Source organism: Cryptomeria japonica, chromosome 9 (genome assembly GCF_030272615.1).
Source record: "Cryptomeria japonica chromosome 9, Sugi_1.0, whole genome shotgun sequence".
In the NCBI taxonomy this organism is placed as follows: Eukaryota; Viridiplantae; Streptophyta; class Pinopsida; order Cupressales; family Cupressaceae; genus Cryptomeria; species Cryptomeria japonica.
The window spans coordinates 48787865-48812309 of record NC_081413.1 but is presented as its reverse complement, the minus strand read 5'-3'; the positions used below and the strand labels follow the sequence as shown (position 1 = coordinate 48812309).

Sequence of the window (24445 nt, the reverse complement as noted above, 5' to 3'; positions counted from 1 at the left end):
TGGGTTCGCCCTGGGTCCCCCCCGGGTCCTGCCCAGGCGGCTGGGTTCCCTGTGGGTCCTGCATGGCAGGACCCACAGGGAACCCAGCCGCCTGGGCAGGACCCGAGGGGGACCCAGGGCAAGACCCACAGGGAACCCAGCCGCCTGGGCAGGACCCAGGGGGGACCCAGGGCGAACCGGACCAGGACCAGGACCAGGCACGGACCAGGACCAGGACCCAGGCAAAAAAGGGGAGAACCGGTATCACATTAAAGACAACCATTTCAGGTAAAAACTCCAGCTGAAATGTGAGCAAGATCTCACTTGGTACTCCAAAATAGCAAATGCAAGAAGTGCAAGCCACATACACTGGTAAACAGAGCATGTACACTACTGGTCTTATTAGCTCAAACAACCCCTCAATGTCCTTTTGATGATTTCCCCTCCCTCTTCTAGAAGTCATGAAAAGAGTATTCCCTATGAAACTTTCCACCACAGCCCTCTAGAATGCATTACAAGCTACCAAAATGATCTACACGTATTCTGCAAGGATCAAAGATAAATTTATAAAGCTTCATGGAGCCGAAAATACTGAGAAAGTGCATCAAAACAAGGAAAAACTGAGAACTGAAACATCATGGAACACCATAGAAAATCATGATGAATTCATTGCTTCTAAAAGAGCGGCAATTTTATTTTTGCCCTAGTGATTTCATTTTCATTGCCTACTGGCAGCTGCAACCAACAATTTTCCCACAGAGACCATAATACTCAGAATTTGATTTTCTCTCACGCAAACTTGCATTTTGATGTCACCAAACTTCACTCCCTCAACCTGGGAATAACCTTTGGCCATAATTCTGACATTGTACTATTCTAACTTACTCTCTATACAAATTATTTTAAATACCCACTTGCAACCAATGGACTTCCTCCCTTTGAGAAACTCTACTAGGTCCAAGTCTCACATCTATATAAAACCTCCAACACACGCGAAGCATCCAAGAATAGGATGTAACTCCCATCTACCATAAAATATATCATAACCTACATAGTAATCACCCATCAAAAATGCTCTTACACGCTGTCATAACTGCTCTTACATGCCATTACAAAATTTGTCACAGCTATTATAGCCATCATAGATGCTCTCACAACCTTACACATCATCATAAGTTCATAGTAAACATAAATTCTCTTCCATAAAGACAAGTGGTCAACTATGACTAGTCTAATGCACCCACTATTCTATGCCAGCTCACTACACATTCCAAGTCACCTACAAAATATTAATTAATCACAAATAATCCCCAACCTGATGTAGGCATCTAAGTTGGCCCTCTCCATGATCCTTGGAGATGCACTTTTAACCAATTTGCTATTGAAATAATAAATAAAGAAAATAGTCTTAGGATTGCAAGGCGAATATCACCTAGTCCTAACAAAAATTCAACAAATCATTGGCTCTAAAATTATCCTAGTGGCTAAGAAAAATTAAAAAACATTGGCATCTTGTAGGTGTCAATCACCCACCAAAAAAATTGCATGGACAAAACAAAGGTTCCACTAATCACCAATTAGAAGAGAGACCTATCAAAAACAAGTAACCACATGAAGGAAGGTTCCCTTCTATTCCATGAAGGAATCAGATGGTAACTTGGAAATGGCTAAAAGATGAGTTTCTAGATGGATAATTAGAATGAACAAAAACCTCCAGCCAAAAAGGGAATCCCTTCCATTGCAAGCAGTTATAGAGCAAGACAACTCTATTGCAATGGAAGACTACATGAGACAAAGGGAAAACACACCACAACGGAATGTTGAAATCATCTAAGTTTTTGAAACTACAACAATGACTACCTAAGATAACCAACAAAAAGAGAATAGGAACTATCCTAAAGACATTCAAGCCTTGATAACCAAGAGAAGCAAGGAGTTTGAAAACCCACCTCCTGGCAGACCCCCTGAGAGAGGTGCCGAACACATTATTGAGCTTGAAGAAGGAGCTAAGCCAGTTATGACTACTCCTTACCGATATCCCAAGAAGCAGAAGGATGAGATTGAGAAAGCAATTCGGGAATTGCTTGACATGGGTTACATACGGCCTAGCAAAAGCCCCTTTGCTTCGGCTGCTGTTTTGGTGAGAAAGAAGGATGGGACCTGTTGACGTGTATTTTGTACACTATCAAACACAGAATAAAATACCTAAGGGTACCTTATCCTCTCTTGAATAAAGTCTCTGAATGCTGAAGATATCGCGAAAAGGATTAATCGGGGTGACTTCAAAGTTCTTCGTTGTAGGATCTCTACGTGTGGATAAGCTCTTTGTGGTATGATGTGATTTTGCTAGAATCACAAGGGGACTTACACTTGATGACTGAACTTCTGATTTGCTTTGAATATTGCTGGAACACAGGATTTTACTGCCTTAGATTTTAAAAAAAAGGAAAAAAGACGAGGGCGAGGAAAGGATCTAATCCTAACACTAAGAATGTAAGAGCAATGAATGATCTTTGATGAAATTCTAACTAAGTCTTGATTTGACATCCTAGGACCATCTCCACAAGGTTAGTGCGATCTTCAAAGGAAAGCTTTATGATGTTCAAATCATCACTGTAGGCATAGACACCATCAGGCTGATGCATATCAACGAAGAAGCGACAATTGAAGTTAAGCTTAAGCTGAATGATTCCAGTTGACTACACAAGGCAAGTCTGCAATCAACAAACTGCTAGTAGTATGGATATACGAATTTCACCATCAATCAAGCACATTTCTTCCACTCATCTAATAACATAAAATCAAACATGAGAAGTATAGAGACCATGCAAATTGTCGAATCGACCTATAAATTTCACCATTTCTTCAATGAAGTTACAAGTCTTTTACAACAACATCTTGGCAACAATCTTTGCCTTCTCGCTCTACTCTACTCTAATTGCTATTCTAATCACCTTCTAACTACTCTCTATTCACTAACTCCTTTCTAACTTTTTCTATATGCCTTTACAAAATGAAGAGTCGGGGCTTATATAGTGCCCTTAATACAATTCGATGGCTAAGATCAATTTGAGATCAATGGCCAAGATTCAATAATGAAAACCCTAATTAGGGTTTGTTACAACCATTACATAACATTTAATGCTTGACCAATGATAAAATTGTATTAATTGGACACATGTCAAATCTGGAAAATTCGACCAATGGATAGCTGGGGTTGGTACATCGAAGTTTGTGCCATCTTCCATGAGTTAGGTACATTGAATCTGGACATGCTAAGGTGGATCAATCCGACTGGAGGAGTGATGACTGGGATGCCACCTCATTTGACACTTGGTAGATATTCAACTTGATGTTGTTGAGAAGCTAGCTTTAATTAATTCATCTGGAACTATCTGCTTCTTCAACGAACCCTTTGCTCTGACTTCTTTTGTCTTTGATGTGCAAGATGATGATGTACCTCGCCCTGTAATGCTGGATTGGAAGAGGTCGCCCTTGTTGATGTTTGATCGAAGAAGGTCGTCCTTGTCGATGCTTGACTGGAGGAGGTCGCCCTTCTCCTTGCTTGATCTTCTTGGAGGAGACCGTCCTTGATCTGGCTTGATTTTCCAACTCCGGGATCTCCATTTGATGCCTACACAAAATATTAAAGTTAGTCTTTTGAGCATCAAACCTTAAAGCATGAAATTTAAGACCTTTCAAAGGTAAAACTTAAGATATTAATTTGAAAAAAGTCATGCTAAATCAAGAATTACACATTTTCAAATTAATAATGAATGGAATTTGGATCTTCAAGACTTAGACTTTACAAAATTGCAATGGGATCACAATAAGTCTTGAATGAGAACTTCAAAAATGATTCTTCATACCTCCTCCTTTGAGTGCCTAACTACAAAACCTTGAAAAATGACGGAAGAAAACCAGATTTTGTTGGGCAAGATTTATAGCCATCCCTTGGATGAAGTACGCCTCCTTTAGCCTTCACTAGAGCTTCACCTTCCACTAGCTTCTTCAAAATCTGGAAATTCGCCTTCAAATGCCTTCAAAAAAACTGGAAATTATCCTCCAATCTAGCAAGAAATTCGCCTCTCCAATAGCCTTCAAAATGAATTTCACCCTCCTTAGTCTCCACACTTAGTAGAAATTTGCTCCACTCCAACTAGATTTCGCACCTTCAATTAGCTCTCCAAATTCGCACTTGAAAGGATGATTGAATGATTTGGATAATGAAAAAACACACCTCCAATATATAGAGCGCTCACCACCTTGTTCACCCTAGGCCGACTTGTCAAAATAGGCCTAAAAAATAAATAAAATTGCAAAAAGGAGAGGCCGACTTGTCAAATAAATAAAAATAAGCCCTCAAGTGCTCCATTTTTAATTTTGATTTCACAAAATTAATTTTAAATGCCTTTAAAATAAAAATTCGATTTTTTTGAGGCTCAAAATTAATTTATTAAATGCCAATGTGTCTTTTATTAAATGCCAATTTAATTTAATTTTTCCAAATATTTCGAAGTTAGCAATTTGGCAGTTAATGCAATTTTGGAGGATATTAGCGCTCAAATATGGTAAAAAATAATGAATGCCACTAACTTCGCCCTAGTCCCTAGGAGAGGGACAGGAGCGCACTTGCAACTTTGCTCTTGCATTCCTCAAAAACTTCATCTAGGCATCTAAATGGCTTTTTTAATTGGAGCTTTGAGTTTAATTTCACTTGATCTTTAGAAGGGAAGTGCCCTTAGGACTTTTTCGCCCTGGACCCTTGGAGAGGGACAGGAGCAATTTTGTAATTTCAAGCTTATCCGTCCTTTGCTAGCCCTCCAAATTATCTTCAACGGGCAAAACACACCTTCTTCCATTCATTTCAATCACAAAACTTGTTTTGTCCTTGCAAGAAAATTGCACTTTTAGAAAATCGCTCTGGACCTTCAGTGAGGGACAAGAGCGCCTTTTGTCATCTTGGTATATTTCCTTGCTTGTGGACCACTCAAATTATATTCAACGCACAAATCATCTTTTCCTTGATCTCTTCAAATCATAAAATCATTTTGATCTTGCAAAAATAGTGCAAATTTGAAATTCAAGCTCCGGTCCTGCAGTGAGGGACAGAAGCGAATTTTGTCACCTAGGCCAAAATGCTTCACTTTTCACCATGAAATGTCCTTACTAGGGAAGATTTCACCTTGTTACACGCCATGAATAAGAGTTCAAGTCCAAGAAAGGTCTAAAAATGTGTATATAAAGAAAATCGCTCTGGTCCTTCAGTGAGGGACAGGAGCGAAATTACCCTTCTAGGCAAAACTCCATCATTTCATTGTCTTTAATCAAATCTGGATGCTTTATCACGTTCATTTCATCCTTCACCATGCCTTTGATGTCTTAATTTGACCAAACAAGGTCAGGAATGACTTAAATAAGCTTTTTTCACCCTGGACCCTTGGAGACGGACAGGAGCGATTCGCCTTGGACCTCCTAAGAGGGTCAGGAGCGAAATTCGCTCTGGATCCTCAGTGAAGGACATGAGCGAAATTTGACTTTTTGAACTCTCTATCAGGATAATTTTTATGGAATATAACATTTAAGTATAAGTGACATATATACTTTCAGGATGTTTGAGAGTGGTTTCAGACCTCCAGGAGTTATATTGCAAAATCTAGTTTTTGGAGGTTTTTCAGTTTCCAAACTTAGTCAAATTTCAGGTTCAGGACTTTCAGACTTAGCCAATTTTTAGGATCAGGACATCACTCAAGCAAGACTTGCTATCCATGTGATCTCCTTGGCGACACTCAAAATGTAAAGGCTAACGAACAAAACCCTAAAAGACCTAAAAAAACAAACCCCAAAAAGCAAAAAAGCAGGGGTCCCCATTTGCAATGGGGCGATGTGTGAAAACGTCACAACAGGACCATGCACATATGTGTGGATTACAGAGCCCTGAATCAGAAAACCATCAAGAATCGATATCCTATTCCGAGAATTGATAAGCTCATTGACAAGCTACATGGTGCAGTGTTCTTCTCCAAGATTGACCTCAGGTCGAGGTATCATCAAATTAGAATGAGAGCATCAGATGTGGAGAAGACCGCTTTCAGATGCCACTTTGGGTATTTTGAGTTCCTAGTCATGCCCTTTGGCTTGACTAATGCACCCGCTAAATTTCAATCAAGCATGAACAAAATCTTCCAAGAACAGCTAAGGAAGTTTGTTTTGATATTCTTTGATGACATACTCATATTCAGCAAATCTTGGAAAGAACATTTACAGCAATTGGATGAAGTGTTAAGCATATTAAAATCCGAATCCATGTTTGCCAAGGAGTCCAAATGTGAGTTTGGGATGGAAGAGTTGCTCTACCTTGGTCACATTATCAGTGCAGGTGGTGTGAAGGTGGATCCTAAAAAGATTAGAGCCATCATTGATTGGCCTACTCCCGAGAACATAACACATCTGAGGGGATTTTTGGGTTTGTGTGGGTTTTATCGAAGGTTTGTGAAGGGATATTCTCAGTTGGCTGCCCCCCTCACAGATCTTACAAAGAAAAGAGCTTTTGAATGGTCTGAAAAGGCACAGACAGTGTTTGAGCAGTTTAAGGAGATCATGAGTTCCTGCCCTGTTTTAGCATTGCCTAATTTCACCAAGCCGTTTGAGCTACAGTGTGATGCATTTGGAGAAGGTGTTGATGCAGTCCTCATGTAGGATAAGCATCCTATAGTCTTTGAGAGCAGGAAATTGAGAGGTCCTGAAAGGCTGTATTCAATTTATGACAAGGAAATGCTTGCCATAATGCATGCCTTTGCGAAGTTCAGGCAGTATCTGGTGGGGAGTAAATTCATTGTTAAGACTGATCACAATAGCCTTAAACACTTTATGCATCAGAAAGATTTGAATGAGAGACAGTAAAAGTGGGTGAGTAAGCTGCAGGCTTACGATTTCGATATTGAGTATGTTAAGGGCAAAAACAATGTTGTGGCAGATGCCTTATCCAGAAGACCCCATTTAAGCTCACTATGCAAGCTTACTGCTGATTGGAGAGAGTTGTCGCTTGCTGATTATGCCAAAAATCAGTTTGCAACCAGCCTTATAGAAAGTACTTTTTGTGATGAAAGATACAAATTGGTTGAGGGATTGATACTGTACAAGGGAAGAATCTTCTTAGTGGTTGAATCTAAGTTAAAAGAGAAGATTTTGAAGACTTTCCATGACATCCCCCTCGCTGGTCACCAAGGTTATTTCAAAACATACAGGCAGGTCCGGGAGAGATTTTATTGGAAGGGACTTAAAAATGATGTTTTAAAGTACATTAAGGAGTGTCATACATGTCAGAGGAACAAAGATGAGCACACTCTACCAGCTAGTTTGTTACAACCCTTGCCTATTCTCGGTCAAAAATGGGAAAGTATTTCCATGGATTTCATCACGGGGTTGCCTCGGGCTCAAGGGAAGGATAGTATCTATGTGGTGGTGGATAGACTCACAAAGTTTGCTCATTTCTTTGCCATCACCAGTTCTTTTATAGCAGCTCAAGTTGCTGAAGTGTTCTTCCAAGAGGTGTTCAGATTACATGGGTTACCGAAGAACATTGTGAGTGATAGGGACAACAAGTTCCTAAGTGCTTTCTGGCAGGAGATTTTCAGATTATGTGGTACTGTGCTCACTCCAAGCACCAGTTATCACCCCCAAACTGATGGGCAAATCGAGATAGTGAATAAGTGGTTGGAAGGTTATCTTAGAAACTATGTCTCGGAGCAACAGAATACATGGGTGAGATGGCTTCACCTAGGAGAGTATTGCTACAACTCCTCCTATCACATGTCCATCCAGATGTCACCATTCATGGCACTATATGGTTATGAAGCTCCTAGCTTCGCGAACTTGGTATTTGGTGATAGCAGGACCCCTCAAGCAAAGGATATGATGCAACAAAGTCAGGATATTCTGAAGATTCTGAGGGACAATCTCCAGCATGCACAGAATCAGAAGAAGTTGTATGCTGATCAGCAGCGAATTGAGTGCACCTTTGAGGTGGGCGACATGGTTTATTTGAGGCTCCAGCCCTACAGACAGTCTACTCTCAAAAAGAGTGGGGTTGAGAAATTGAAGCCACGATTCTATGGGCCTTTCAGAGTCAGCAGGAGGATTGGAGAAGTGGCGTATGAGTTGGAATTGCCAGCAAGCAGCAGGATCCATAATGTATTTCATGTGTCTCGCCTTAAGAAGGCACTGGGACATAATGTTGTTGCTTCAACTGAGTTACCTCCGCTTGATGAGGAGGGAGAGTTGGTTTCGGTTCCTGAAGCTATCCTTGATTTCAGGGAACGATCTTTGAGGAGTAATCAGGGAATACTTGATCAAATGGAAAAATCTACCAACAAAGGATACTACGTCGAAACATGAGGAGATTTTACTACATCCCGCCTTACAGTTGCTTGAGGACAAGCAATTTTGAGGAGGGTGGACTGTAATGTCCCCTTCTTGTTGATGACCTCCCAATGGTCCATTAGCCTATTCCTGAGACCCGTAGGCTAGGTGGAATGAAGAATGAGGGTCCAGCATTGATGAGGCGAGAACTTACTATTTTTAGTAAGTCTGGGAATTGCTATTTTGGTGATACTGTCCTACTGAGCTCTCCATGCTCTATCACTGGGTGCGAAGATCATGCTTTTCGGAGCAGTAGTTCATGACTTACTATTTTTAGTAAGTGGCAGTATGGCATAATTCTATTTGTGGCAGTGGACAGGGTCCTGACCCTACAGCAGTTCAGTGATCTTCCTGGCTCAGCTTCATCTTGGTTTTGACAGTAATCAGTACGGGAGTCATATGTGACATAATTAAATATTATTTCCTTATCCTAAGGTTTAATATTTAATTAATCTGATTAATTACTACTGATTTATTGACTTTGGGAATAATGCCTAATATCTTCTAAGTGCTAGGCGAAATTTATGTCAAAGAAGGGGACGTAATAATATTAAGGGAGATAATATTTTATTTTCATCCCAAGTGTTTGCCAAGTGAAAATCGTGGTCCTTGCTTTTTGGCGTGAGGTTTGACTTGTGGAATGGCGCCACTCTTGGGGTCCACGTGAGATGTAATGAAATGCAAATGGGGAAAGATGAATTTGAAGCAATTTGCATTTGAATTTGGTGGTGTGAGGTTATAAATAAGAGCCTTGGGTTCCCATTCTTTTATCTTGAAAATTTGCAATGTTATGCTGTCGGTTTGGGGACAGAACTTTTGAGGCTTCGGAGTGCGTCTCCCTAGTGCTTCCCGATTTCGTACTTGAAACATAGTACCTAGCTGTGTGCTGTAATCTACTATATTCTCAGAGCATATCTTAGTCATTTTTGGTGTTGGAGCGATTTTGGAACTTGCTGGTTTCCTTGTGGCTGAAGTGCATTTTCAATCATACCTCTTTGCTGGAGCAACTGACCGTTATGGGCATTGGCTCTTTCATCCTTCCTAGTACTGGCGATATACGCTGTAAGTTTGTGGCATCTTTAGTTGAGCTTTGAATTTTCTAGACAAAATCGAAATTCCTAAGCTAGGCGTAGGTTTTTGAAGTGCATTGGGATGCGTGCAAAATTAATAAGGGAGTTATGGTAGCATGTCTTTGGTTGGTTGTCATCGTAGCTAGTCTAGTGTGGGTTTGGGACTGATTTTGGGTGATTTGGATGTGTATTGAGAGAGTTGTGAGCTTTTTAGTGTTTCCTTAAGCTACTGGTTTTGCAATTCCAGCCTGCAGATTTGATGTTTGCAAAATTTAATGTTCTTATTGGGATATTCAGCATTACTCTCTTCTCATATCATCTATTTTTTGTAAGGTTAAGTAGTAGTACTACTAACCAGTTTTGTTTTGTAATTCTCATCCCGCTGAAAAGTGTAAGAGGTTGGCTTGCCGCCTATTATCAAGCAAATTGTAAGTTCATTCCTCCCACTGCATAAGTGGTCGAGTGATATCTGAGTGTAATGGTCCTCCCGCTGCATAAGCGGTCGAGTTGAGATTGTTATGTAATTTCAGTCCTCCCGCTGAAATATTGTGGTTGAGTGATTCGTATTTTTGTGTATCTCACTTGGTCGGTTCATCGCCAAGTTTTCTTGCTTTCCCGCTAGATAAGCGGAAGGGGTTGGCTTGCCACCCAAGCATTGCATTGTTTTCAGTTAATTAAGCTAATGATCCCCTCAACACCGTATGCTCTCACCTTCCCACATTGGGCACTTGGTGATCAGAAAGTGGAAGGGTTGCTTTTCCAGCATGTTTCAGTTTATGATTTCTAACCTTAACGGGTTATCTTCTTGTTGATGATTATTGTTGGCCTTAAAATCAAAAAAAAAAAAAAATTGGGATATTACACTGAACTTTCCCAAAATCCTGCAAGGTCCAAACTTTTTCATCTGCAATTTGTTATAAGTTCCAACCGAGAATCTTTCTTTTCTCAGATATAAAGTCACTTCATCACCAACTTCAAATTCCTTATGTCTCCTCTTCTCATTACCTTCTCCTTATACTTGTTGTTCATGTCCTCCAAATGCTGCTTCTGAACTTCTCTAGTCTTCACTGCTAATATCTCTTAATTCTTATATACCTCTAGGATGCAATGGTAACGATCTCAAAAGGTGTTCTTCCGGTACTCCTATTTACTGAATTGTTGTAGGCAAACTCTGCTTGTGCAAGGATCAAATCCCAACTTCCAGTTTTATCTCCAATTAAACTTCTCAACAAATTTCTCAAGCTCCGGTTAACTACTTTTGTCTGTCCATTAGTATGTGGATGAAAAGTAGAACTGAACTTCAAATCTGTCTTCATCTTCTTCCAAAGTGTTCTCCAAAAATAGCCAACAAACTTAGTGTCTCTGTCTGAAACTATGCTCTTAGGTAATCCATGCAATCTCACTACTTCCTTGAAAAATATATCTGCTACATGTAATGCATCTGATGTCTTCTTACAAGGTATGAAATGAGCCATCTTCGAGAATCTATCCACTACCACAAATATAGAATCATTCCCAATCCAAGTAAGAAATCCATGCTTATATCCTCCCAAGGTCTTACCGGTACTGTCAAAGGTTTATACAATCCCACATTCTGACTACTACCCTTTGCAACTTGACAAACTCTACAACTTTGCACATATTTCTTAACATCCTTATGAATCTGGGGCCAAAAGTATTGCTCACTCACCAATGCTATTGTTTTGTCAATACCAAAATGTCCGACTAATCCTCCACTGTATTTCTCATTTATCAGATTCTCCCTCATAGAACTCTTAGGTATGCACAACTAAACTCCTCTGAATAACATCCCATCCTGAATGAAGTAATCCAACCACTTGCTTCTATCTACCATAATCGGTTCTCTACATGCTCTCCAAGGTTCTACAAAATCCGAGTCATCATCATACAAAGTCTTCAATCCTTCAAATCCTAATACTGTCACTCTCATCTCTGTCAGCAAATTCCTTGTCCTACTCAATGCATCAGCAACTTTGTTAGATTTTCCACTTCTATGCTTCAACACAAAGGTGTAACTCTGCAAGAATTCTACCCATCTCATGTTTTTGATTCAACTTACTCTGACTGTTCAAATACTACAAAGCTTGATGATCTGTATACAACACAAACTCCTTAGGCAACAGGTAATGTCTCCACTTTTTCAAGACTTGAACTATGGCATAAAACTCTCAATCATACACTGAATATCTCCACCGGGCATCATTCAATTTCTCACTGAAATAAGCTACTGCTCTCCCTTCTTGAATCAAGACTGCTCCTATTGTTGTTCCACTTGCATCACAATCCACTTGAAATACTTTATTGAAATCGAGTAAAGCTAACACAAGCTGCTCAGTCACTTTATGCTTCAACAGTTCAAAACTTTTGTTTGCTCCAGTGGTCCACTTGAATTCCTTCTGATCTCCCCTCATGGTCTCAGTCATAGGGTTACAAACTGAACTGAAATTTCTGATGAACTTTTGGTAGAAACTAGCCAATCCACGAAATGATCTTACCTCTCCAATGCTTTCGAGTGTAGGCCACTCAACCATTGCTTTTATTTTCTCAAGGTCCATCTTCAAACCATCCTCAGATATCACAAATCCCAAATAAACTAACTCAACCTTCATGAAAGTACACTTCTTAATATTTATCAGCAACTTTTCTTCTCTCAACCTCTGCAAAACTTGTCTCAAATGCAACAAATGCTGCTCTTTTGTCTTATTGAAAATCAGAATGTTATCCAAATATACAATAACAAACTTACCCAAGAATTTCTTCGATACCTCATTCATCAGCCTCGTGAAAGTACTCGGTGCATTAGTTAACCCAAAAGGCATCACCAACCATTCATGCAGTCCTTCATTTGTCTTGAATGTTGTCTTCCACTCATCTCCTTCTCTGATCCTGATCTGATGATATCCACTATTCAAATCCATCTTTGTAAATTATTTGGCTCCACTCAAACAGTCCATTATGTCATCCATCCTAGGCAAAGGAAACCGATATTTCACTATGATTTTGTTTATTGCTCTGGAATCGGTACACATTCTCCACTCTCCATTCTTCTTAGGTGCTAATACTGTTGGTACTGCACAAGGGCTCAGACTTTCCCTGATCAAACCTTTTTTCAACAGCTCCTGCACTTGTCTATTTAGCTCTTCATTCTCTGTCGGTGTCATCCGATGTGCAGCTTTGTTAGGCAAACTAGCTCCGGGTACCAAATCCATGCAATGACTGATACTTCTCACAGGTGGCAATCCATCAGGTACATTATCTAAAATGATGTCTTCATATTCTGTCAGCAAATCTTTTCTCTTCCGATTGTTCCTCTTCATGCTCCGGATTCTCAGTCTTCCTAGGAATTAAGGCAAAGCACACATTCTCATGTCTCAATCCATCCAAGAATTTCCTTCCATCTACCAAACAAATTCTAGCATTCATACAGACTCCATTCTTCAAAGGTTCCTGCTTCATCCCATTGGCTACAATAGTGTTTATTATTTGATCCGATGGGGTTTTCTTCCACCACTGCTGCTCTTTCGGTATTCTTTGTCTTCTTACACTCGAAAGCACGATGTCCTTCTCCTCCACACTTATAGCAAGTTCCTCTAAATGTTCTCTTGTCTAGTCTTCCAAAATTCTCATTCCGGTAGCCATTCGGTTCTCTCCTCCGGTAGAAGTTTCTATCATCTTTTTGGTATGAATTACCTTCTTTGCTTACTTCCTTGTCCTTAATCTGATCTATACAGATTCTTCTACCTCCGGTATATCCTCTTCCTCCTTCAAATCTTCCTCCAGTAAACCTTCCACCTCTGCCTCTCTGCCTTTGCTCATGTCTTTTGTTTAGCTTCTCTTCTGCCTTTAGGGCATACTGGTAAGCCACTTCAACACTCTGTAATTTGATCAAACTAAGTTCATCTTGTATAGACACCTGCAATCCATTCAAATATCTTGCAACTTGTTCAACTTCATCATCAACATGTCTGGATCTGATATTCAACTTGTAAAATGCCTCGGTGTACTCCTTCACACTAGATTCCTTTTGTCTCAAATTCTGCAACTTCCGGAACAGATTCACTTGATAATCAGTTGGCATTAATTTTTATTTCAACTTAGCAATCATTTGATCCCATGTCTTGATCTTCTCTTTACCTCTTCTTTGTCTATCAACTCGCTCTAATATCACTTGAAGCAGACACGAGTTAGGAGGGACGTCAAAGAGATCAATTCGAACCCGCAACAAGAGTAAACACAACGGAAACACAAAGATATGATGGAGGCAATGCAGAACAAATTGTTTTATTTCATGAAAACTGATTACAACCAACTAGTAACAACCGGGTTACAAAAATGGGCTCACAGGCTTGCTAAAACATGCTCAAAGTATAGAATAGGTCACAATTGGAACCTTCAATCTTAGGATCTATCTTCTACGCTCAATCTCACTACTTGATTACATGCTAATGCTCAATTAAAATGATTTATACGATCCAAGCGGATCCGGTCAGCCCAAAAAGGGATCAAAACCCGAAGTAAAAAGACCTAGCGTGTAAAACCAACAAGGTCGGCCTCCGCCAAGAGATTCCTCCGGAAAATCCAAAAAATGAAGTGTAGATCATGGGAAAAGGTCGGCCACACACCAAGGAACATCGGAATCAACGCTCAGCGCTCCGCAAGCTATGGAAGGGGTCCGGTAGATCACAAATGCAAATAGGTCCAGGCAACCGATAACAGGAAACTGTCATGAAAACCGATAGCGATATCTTGCCGGAAAATGATCCAAATGCTCCGCGGTTTAGGAATAAGGAAGATGATCAAGTCTTCAAGTAGAATCCAACTCCACAGGATCCGATGAGCCAAATCCGGGACACACAGAAAGAAATGCAGAAACTGCAAACAGAAAGGAAAATATTTTGGTTGATGCAAGATTGCTATGAACCGGGGATGCTCCTGCATCACTATCATTAGCAATAAATCTGACATACCAATTCTTTCTACACATGAAACATCCAAACGCCCTTGAGTCAAAGAACCAAATAATACTTTTAATATTGTCTGAAAAATCTATCAATTCTATCAATTCAAGCTGTTCATCATGATCTTCCTCACCAATATCCACCATATAAGCTTTATTCTATTTCTTGTGAGATATATCATACTGCCTTTTTCTAATCATTCTCAACATGCCCAAATTTCTAGCAATAGAAACACCATACCTTTATTCATGGTTGTGAATTGGAAGAACAATAAATATCGTTTGTACCCTAAGACCATGCACCAAGTGCACTTTTTGAACTCCCAAAAGAGACTTCACTCATCTTCTCTTGTCATCATTCCTTCTACAAGTATGAACTCCCCTTGTCAAAGATCAAAGTCTAGGTTTCTACCAATAGGTTAAAAGACTCCACCAAATTTTTATTGGAGGGAAAAAAATGATTGACAATCAAAGAAACTATATCTTCCTTGTCCATGTTTACTACTATATCTAATAAATTAAATACAAGAAGTAAAATAATAATGACAATGCATACCAAATGTAGGAGTAAAATATATCTTTATTCGCATATGAATTTATTACGAAGAAGAAGAATAGAGATGGTCAGCCAAGGATTACAATTGATCTAACTATATCCTACCACCTTCCTTGACATACACAATATATTTAAAGGACCCAACGGTTGCCAAGAGGAACATAACCATCAACCAACCAACACATTAACTACTCGAGAGTGACAACAAACTTAATTTAGACAATTAGTACATTACCGGATAACCAATATTATTAAACATAACAATAGGCATTTTATGCCGACTACATCATCCCCCCAAAAGGAAAAGTCGTCTTCCAAACGACAAGTAAACATCAAGTAATATTCGAGAAGGCTAATGTCAAAAGCGAAGACAATGACTTGTACTAGCAACCCCAAACTTGTAGTGTACTGGACAAATCAAATGGGGGTCTAGGGGCAATGCCCCTAGCAGGGTCAAGGAGCAGCACCCCTTGCGAGTCAAGGGGCAGCACCCCTCGCAACGTCCTCGAGCAACGCCCAAGGCCTGCTCTGTGTCACAATACAGGGCAGGGTAAAGGGGAAGACCAAATTAAGACCTTCAGAACCACAAAAAACTCCATGGCGCAAATGATTTTCGTGATTTTTTAAGACACTAAAAAAAATGTTGATAATGTTGATGAAACTAGAAAATAATGATTTCCCATCAAAATTATATTCAAGTCGTACTTTCTAGTGAGATTTCAAGACGACATGTCATTCCCACTATGTGCTGAAGATGTATGGAAGGATGGCACTAAGATGACCGTACAGCATATAGCCCAAAACATGTTACTATGTGCTATTTGGTAAGGTCTATCTCGTACGGCCCAAATGGCACCTCTATGTACGACTTGCAACTTTTCCTCATGTGTGGCCTACAATTGACGTACGTCTTGGTTATTTGTTCTTCGTATGACCTCCTCCCCATTTGTCGATACGCTATACTCCTCAAGTGCAACCTTCCCTTCCTTTCGTACGGATTCCTCGTGCACAACCTTCTCTTTCTTTAGTACGGATTCCTCACATATAACACAACTTGTTCCACGTACTATGTGTCATCATTGTTTTCGTACAACTCACCTATTTCCACGTATGATGTGTCATCACTGTTTCCATACAACTCACCTTCTTCACGTATGGTGTGTCATCTTCGTTTCCATACGACTCCTTGTATTTGCTTGCGTACGGTCTTTTATGTACCACTCTTGTAATTAGCTCGTGTGCAGTCCTTTCCTCAACCTCATACGACTCCCAATACTGCTTTGGCCCATGTACGATTTTCCCTTCCCTCATCCATACGGCTCACCTCCACTCTCGTACAGCTTCCTCTAACTCCTCTTCACCTTCATGTACGGCTTGACCCCATACAATTCCCTCAAGCCTAACCCCGTACGTAATGTTAGGACTTGGCTTGCATACAGACTTTGCTCTTCCTCAATTTTGCTGATTTGTAACATGTTGTAGTCGAGGTGGAATACTTTGTAGTCCTCCAACTACCAATGAAATAATCCATTAAGAGAGCTCATTTCATCCTCAAAGCAATCTTCCAACTCGAGTACCCCTTCGTCATTGGGTTCCATTGTCTTCCATCCTTCATCCATCCCAAAATCTCCACCCTCGGGCTCTAAGTTAGAGGATGCTAGTTTTTTGCTCACCGCCTGATTCCTCAAGTCGATGACATATTTCCTTTGCTCTTGATGGAGAGTGTGATCCACTTTTACTTGTGATTTGCCTTGGCAATGATCAACCTACCCCTTCCGAGGAAAGCATCGTACACCTTTTCCAACGAGATGACTAAAATATTCCATGCCAATTGTCACTTTTTGTGCCATCAGTGTCCCCAATGGCTCGATGCCATGCTGGTTCGCACCTACCAACTGGAAGGTTGGCGACCAGAGTGTTAGCTTTCCCAGACATTCCATGTTTCCTCCAACAACACATTGACGCTCGAGCCTTCGTCGATGATGGTGTTTGTTAGGTTCCTTCCCATTATCTCCATCTCGACGACAGTCGGCTTCCTTCCAATGCTCACCGTCAACAACATGCCCGATCACTGGCCTCATTCCCTTCACGTGGTGGTTTCCCCATCAGTTCCTCTTGTGGCTTACATTGTTTCTAGATGATTGTGTTGTCACTAACCATGTTGGTAATTGTCATTCTCAATTGCGACATAGTTTGAAGGAGGTTTGTCACCTTGATGGGTATGGTTGTTTGTAGCACCTGCCAAACTATGTTCTTCTCTAACTCCTGCAATGGCGTACTTGCAGTTCCATTGGAGGTTATTCATTCCTTCACTAGCACTTGTTCTATTTCTTCTCTCGCTTGGAGATTCAATTTTTTCTTTTGTATAATTTAAAATATTTTACAAAAAATATCATGACATTTAACATTCAACATTGCAAATCCTTTGGCAAGGGTATGCCTAAATACTAAATAGGCAATGAAACACATTCAAGAGAAGAAGGAAGTATCAAACACCCAACAGTAATCTAGATTATAGGATGAAAGGAGCAAAGAGTTCATCTAGAACCAAAACATCCATCAAAAGCAAAGGAAGCTTAATAGGAATCAATCAAATTTGACAAAGTGTATAAGAAAATTGAAGGCAAGGACCCAAACCAACAAGTTGAATCTTGCAACATCGCAAATCCTTTTGCTATTTTGTGTGATTATATATATGAGAATATGAATATAGGCATACAAGAATGAAGAAAGAAAATATATTATCAGAACAAAATTCCCAACTCCCAAGGATCTAATAGAATTCACCCCCATTGTGTATACTGCAAAGTCTGCATAAAGAAATTAAAAGAACCACAAGAACATAGGAAATATGAATATCTTTTGAGTTTTGCATCGAACTGCAAATAGCCAAATGGAAAATACTTGTGGTCTTGTCAGCTTGCATTGGCTTCTACCCTACATCAGCTCCTGTTTTCCCTTTCACAGTGTGTTTATTTTCTAGGTTCCCAATGCATTTAAGTTTTAGGTTTTTTTGTTTTATGTGTAGGAGACGACACCTTTTGTGTGGGAGACAGTGGAAGTCTTCGGGAGACCGCAGCTGAAAATCTCCTACAAACAAAGACATCTCAAGCAAGGTCTCCGGTATTGGAGATAAGTCTCGGTCCTTGAGACGTCCCAAAGGTTGGAGACGTGTCTCCTAGAAACACGACTATATAACCATTCTTCAAACGCAAAATATATCATCTTTAGTCTAGACTATCAAATCTGGACTTGATGACAACTTATTCTATATGAGCAATGCTGTAATAACCCTCGACTAATCTGCCCCTATTTCGCTTATTTGAACCCCAAGGAATATTGTCAAACACTTTGGCTTACAATGTTTGAAGCCGCTGTAGTGAATTCTTTATTTGTCTTCTTTGGGTTTGTAGGCTGCAAATGAAGTTATGGAAAGCTTCTAACAATGCAAAGTTGTTATATAAATGATATGCTAGCTGTTTTAGACCTTACGCACACATGTAATGACTGAAATTAACTAGTACAGCTAGTAGACATTAAGACAAACACTTGTCATGCATCCCAAAGTACACCTAAAGCCATTAGGCATTTAAGCAAACAGTTGGCATGAAAGCTAAGTGGCTGATCAATGTTGAATGTCACCTGGAATATCAATCGACCCCAATCTGTAGGTGATGAAGGCGGCTACAGGGGTTTGCAGAATGTAGAAGACGCAGCCAAAGACTCCTTATTCAATCTTCATCATAAATCTGAACAAACATCTCCAATTTGGTCTCCACAGACCACAAAATTGGCAAGGTACTGTAGCGCAAAACTGTAGCAGCAAATAAACCCTCTGTATGATGTTATCAATCTGCCATATACATATGCCCTCAGCTATGCCAATAAATCTGAAAATAAATCTCCAATCAGCACAATGTCAACTTCTGGATGAAGCCAACCCTAGCAACTTTAGATGAATATCTCACACCCTCAGATTGCTGATGCAATGAAGTCTTCACGTTCTCCAATGCCAATACTCTGGACAAGCTGCAGAAACCCTAGCTTCTTCTCCAAAGCCAAGAGACAAGTCTTCTCATCAAAAATAACAATGATCAATTCCCCTTCTCTTCTTTTCAAAAGCCTTATATATATTTCCCATGAAGGTTTGATTTTCTCCAATAAGGCATTAAATCCATTAACGATATTAAATGACATTTAATGATATAATATTTTCACTTTGTCATTTAATATTTCACCTTGGGAAAAGAGCCACAATTAATTAATTAAATGGTCCCCTTTAATGATACTTGGACCCTTACTTAAGTTATAATATAAAATTATATTATAAATTAATAATATAAGCTCAAAACATTAATGTTTATTTAAACTAAATAAACATTAATATCTCCATTAATACTCAACATTTTTGAACGCCGTCTGAACTGGGAGCTGACATGATGAAGCTGCATATGACCATACCCCTTTACTAAAAATAGTAGGGGTCCATCTCTAACATCTCAAACTTACTATAAATAGTAAGTATAGCAAATGAAGTCCAAAAGATACCAAATGAAAGCCAGATTGAAACACACTGAACTCTGGAGACGATACAAGCCTCGAGAGACCCTCTATCCATACCCATTAGCCTACAAGGGTCAGAATGATAGGCTAATCACCCAAAAACCATGTCTACTAAAATGGGGACATGACAAATGCCATGATATAGGCTCTTACTACTAAAATCGTAGGCTGGAATAACATTCAATGTGCTTTCCCTTGAGATCTTAGTCTCAACTGAACTACTAATTACTGCAATCCCAGTAGGATCTTGTTCCGTAACATAAACTTGGGCACATGAAAAACCAAAGTCGTCAATTGATGACCCATTGGGTTTGATTTGCTACCTAATATTCCCTCTTTGCTTAACTAACCTGGAGCAACTAGCTGCTCAAAGTTTTTTCAAAAGATATATTTTACAATTTACAGTAAAATGTAGCACTCAAGTATAGCATTTTAGGGAGGAACCCAGTTTGGTCACGGCATAGGTATTTGATGTACCTTCTTCTGTCTAAATATTGTTTTACATTTTAATATAAGCTGCATTTTCTTGCATGGTAGAATTCTATTTTTCAGTATCATATGGGAACCATCCTTGAACATCCCATTGTTATATGGAAAATTACTAAATTCCTTTCCCACATTCCACACACACAGAGGATTGTTGTTTATAACAATTAAAAGCCTATCCCTTATTCCAAAACTGTAACCCTAGCTAATTAGTTGTCTTGCACTGAACATTATGTCTTCTCTACACACAGATGAATTGACCTGCATAATCATATCAATATAACATATAGTGCATCAGGATTTCATCGAGCATAAGAAACTAGACAATGCTATTAACCAGCAGCTCTTCAAATTTTATATTTGCATTAAAATATCATAAACCATTGACTTTCATTGCAATTTAAGAGAGAGTCAAAAATCTTGAAGCTGTGCTGAATAAAACCATTTTAGATTTATACAAGAAAAATTATTACCAGGAAATCAATAGAACAAGTTTTAAAAGGTACAAAATGAAAGAAAATCTATTTACTATAAAATGTCTTCCTTTCTGTGCTTCAACAAGACCTGTGGATTCCTAAGAAATACCTTAGTATGAGCTTTAAAAATACAAGCAGCTTACTGGTGCGGCATTCAAGTAATTGAATAGGCATCAGTCAAAATTTAAACCCATTTCAAAACATATTTCCACCATTGCAATCCAAATAGAGACATTTGGTCATGAAGCTAGTAAATGATGACAAAACCAAAAACAACATACATGGAAATTGCATCTAATCTAGGATTTTGAGCTAAATATCACAACAGATTTGATCACCAAAAGTTTAAATGCATCCACAAATTATAATTGGGAATACAGTAATGTCTTACCCACACCAATTTTGGCAAACTTGGTTTCAAATACCTGCATATACAATAAACATGGCCATATAACTGCATTACTTTTCCAACCAAATCATCATATGTATAAATTTAAACTTGCAAGTATATTTCCCAGAAAATAATAAAAAAAACATTGCTTATCAGTACAAATCAAAATAATAACTTCTACTGACAACATTGACAAAGTTCAAAAGACAAAAACTCATTATCAAAGCAACTATCTCTTGTTAAAAAATTTATTGCATGTAAAAGGGTTGAGATAAGTAAACATGATTTTGGTTTAATATTTGGAGAAATGAAGTAGAATAGCAACTGACCTTGAAGCCTGTGTCACCTGGGTTAAAATAAAACTTTTCTTGATAACCTGCAATAAAATCAATCTTACCAGTCCAACCAATACATCCATGGAAATGACATAGTGGAGTTTCAAATTTAAACCATCTACTGACCTGGCGAATCAGGAATATGTGATTTCCGATACAGTCCAAGATCTGTTCCATCCGCATCAATTACCACAACTGCATTGTAATGTGCATTGTTTGCCTCCTCAAAGAAGCTCACTGGTATCACAACACCCAACTCCTTTGCAAGATTCTGCATTCTGTTCATCAGAATAATTAGATGAAAACCCTCGCGTTAAATGCAAAGATGGTGCAGACTACAAATGCAATCAAAAATAGATTAACTTGCACAAAATAAAATTCTGTTACGAAACCCAAAAACCCATAAAATGATGATTCTGTTTTATTGTACCTCAAAATTGTAGGATGGTCTTTTCGAGGTTTAGCTCTTGCAAAATAATCCCCTCTTTGGGCCTGGCAAAAGTAGTAACCCTCAAATAACTCCTGTAGCATAAACATTGGAAAAGAGAAAACAGATCACATAGGATGCCGTGCACTATATGTCACTACAGATCAAAAATAATTGTGCCGGAATCATTTGCAGTAGCCAAAAAATATCTTACATTTTCAGAAATTTCAACTTTTAATATGAAAGACCATATTATTTATTAACTGAGTTTTGTCCTTAAGCAGATTTGTAATCCATTTCTCTATAATAACTTCTTTGAAGCTGTTGAAACTTCTAGCAAGGTTCAGAATCAATATGTGGTAATTTTCATTATCCACAGCTTTACCTGTTAGTTTGAAATCATTTCCAGATCTGATTTCATCAGTTCAGGCATTAGAATGCCTTCTGAGTTACTCTCTATGGTTCTGGAGGGTATATGCTATGAAAAGTGCACGAGTTCTGTAATGTGTGTGTTAAACCTATGTTACATAGAGTTTTGGGAGCAGGGATGAGTTTCCTATATGGCAGACAGAGATCCCTGGATTTATAAACAGGGGTCTCATATGTGTGTGTGTGTGTATTGTTGATATCTTTTTAATGCACCTCGAACACAAAATAAAATACCAAGGTAATCTATCCTCTCTTGAACAAAGAAACCTCATATGCTATACAACGTGATAAAACGAGATGACTCCAAGGTTTACAATGCGAACTATGCGACTTAAATGTTGTGGATAGACTCAGTGTTTATGACGTGATTTTGCTGGAATCACAAGGGGACTTACGTTTTGCTTGAACTCTGCCGGAACATGGACTATGTACTAATTTGCTGGGAAAATAAAAGATAAAAGAGATGAAGGGTTAAAAGATCTAATCTAATCCTAAGAATGTAGGAAATGATTGTTGACTTGGTGACACCAAACCAAGTTTTGCTTCACCATGTGGGAACAACTACACAAAGATGGTGCAATTTCCTAAGGACAAGCAAATGATTTTCATATCACCTTATGCACACCAACATTATGAACAATGAGCATATAGTAATTGAAGTTAAGCTTTTAATCAAGTTCACTTTAACCACACACTGCAATTTGCAATCAACAAACTCCAAGTGTTATTAACATAGGTTCACCATTCATCAACAATAAGATCCTCCATTCATCTAACAAGCATTTACACTATGAGAAGTAGAGAACATGCAACAAGTTGAAATAGCACACCAAATTCACCATAAATTCAATGAAGAAAGTATGTTTAGTACAACAAGCTTTGGCAACAATCTCCTTTCCTCCTACTCTACTGCTACTTCTTCTCACTAACTATTCTTTGACTACTAACCATTAACCTTTACAAATGAGAAGTTTGAGCCTTATATAGAGGTCTCTTTACAATTTGAAGGCTCAAATTGATTTTCAAATCAACAGCCAAGATCTAACAATGAAACCCTCATTAGGGTTTGTTACAACAAACTCTCTCTTGACCAATGAGATAATTACACTGAATTGGACACATCCTTCATTGAATATAGACCAATGAGAATTGAAGTTAGGCATATGAAACAATATTTGATGAAATGCCATGTATCAATGGCTCCACTCTTGAATGAGTCAGGTTCGACAAACTTAGACATGCTGACTTGGAAGAACTTGATTGGGTTGACAATGACTGGAATCCACCCCAACTTGCCATGTAGATGATCACAAAGTGTGATTGAGGAATATCTCTTCATACTCAACATTTCTAGCCTTTTGATTGATTGTGATGTTTCATGGTCCCAAATTGCATCATCTTGACATGTTCTTGATTTCGCCCTTTAGCACTTCATCTTCACCGGATGGACTTCTAATTTTGATTAACTCTTCTATCTCCTTAGGAATGAAAATTACTTCCCCTTTATCATCTGCCTTGATCTTTCTTCTTTTGCATTTCATCCTCACATTTGGGAATCCTTCTTTTGTCATGTTTTGTGTTTCATCTTCATGCTTTGTCGTTGCAACTATAGCCTCCATTTGCACGGTCTCTCCTTGTCATACTAGCCTTGATCTTGGATGTCCTAATGAAATTCAAGATTGCTGTAAAATTTCCTTCATCATCACAATGTTGAGCTTTGTTTGCGTTAAGTCTTCTTCATTTGCATCTTCATGATGTCAATCCTTAATGTGTTTGATCTTCTTGTAGTGGTTGTAGAACCCTTCATCATCATGTAATCCTTCATGTATGCTCCTCTTTGCTTGTGCATCTTGATGTCGCCTTGCATTGATATTGTTGAGTCTTCCAACATCTTGTTGAGATATCTCTTTCCATGCATCATTCCTTGCATCTAAGATTCCTGACAAAAGCAAGACAAAATACCTAAGATTTCAATTGTAAATGAAACTAATGTAAGTGCAAGGCTAAGGATTTATGATAAAATGAAAGTTCAAGCCCTAAATTACTAATTCATGTTCTGTAAAACAATATCAACAGCAATACTACCAATTCAAAACATCTCCATTACACGTTTTGCAAACAAGACAAGATATATGAATCAGACTTTTCACCCATCCTTGTAATGAATTTTGGAAACTAAAGGACCTCTTGTACTTCATTTCAGGCTTTTCCTACCTCCATGTATAATATTTCGGGATTAACATGATCTCATGCACAAGAGGGTGTAAATCAGGGGTCTCCATGTATTGCAAGTTGGAAATCAGATGCGCTTATGTATACCTGGGCAGAATTTTG

General features: G+C 38.8%; 1 protein-coding gene across 1 annotated transcript in view; it reads right to left on the bottom strand.

Moving 5' to 3' along the window:
• Positions 1-24445, bottom strand: part of LOC131046893 (N-carbamoylputrescine amidase) — a 117578-nt gene that overhangs the window by 6974 nt on the left and 86159 nt on the right. Inside the window, exons 3-6 of the mRNA XM_057980716.2 lie at positions 21686-21777; positions 21382-21533; positions 21250-21296; positions 20921-20954 (exon numbers count right to left, since the gene is read on the bottom strand). Coding sequence (XP_057836699.1) covers positions 20921-20954; positions 21250-21296; positions 21382-21533; positions 21686-21777 — 325 coding nt within the window. The remainder of the gene's footprint in view (positions 1-20920; positions 20955-21249; positions 21297-21381; positions 21534-21685; positions 21778-24445) is intronic.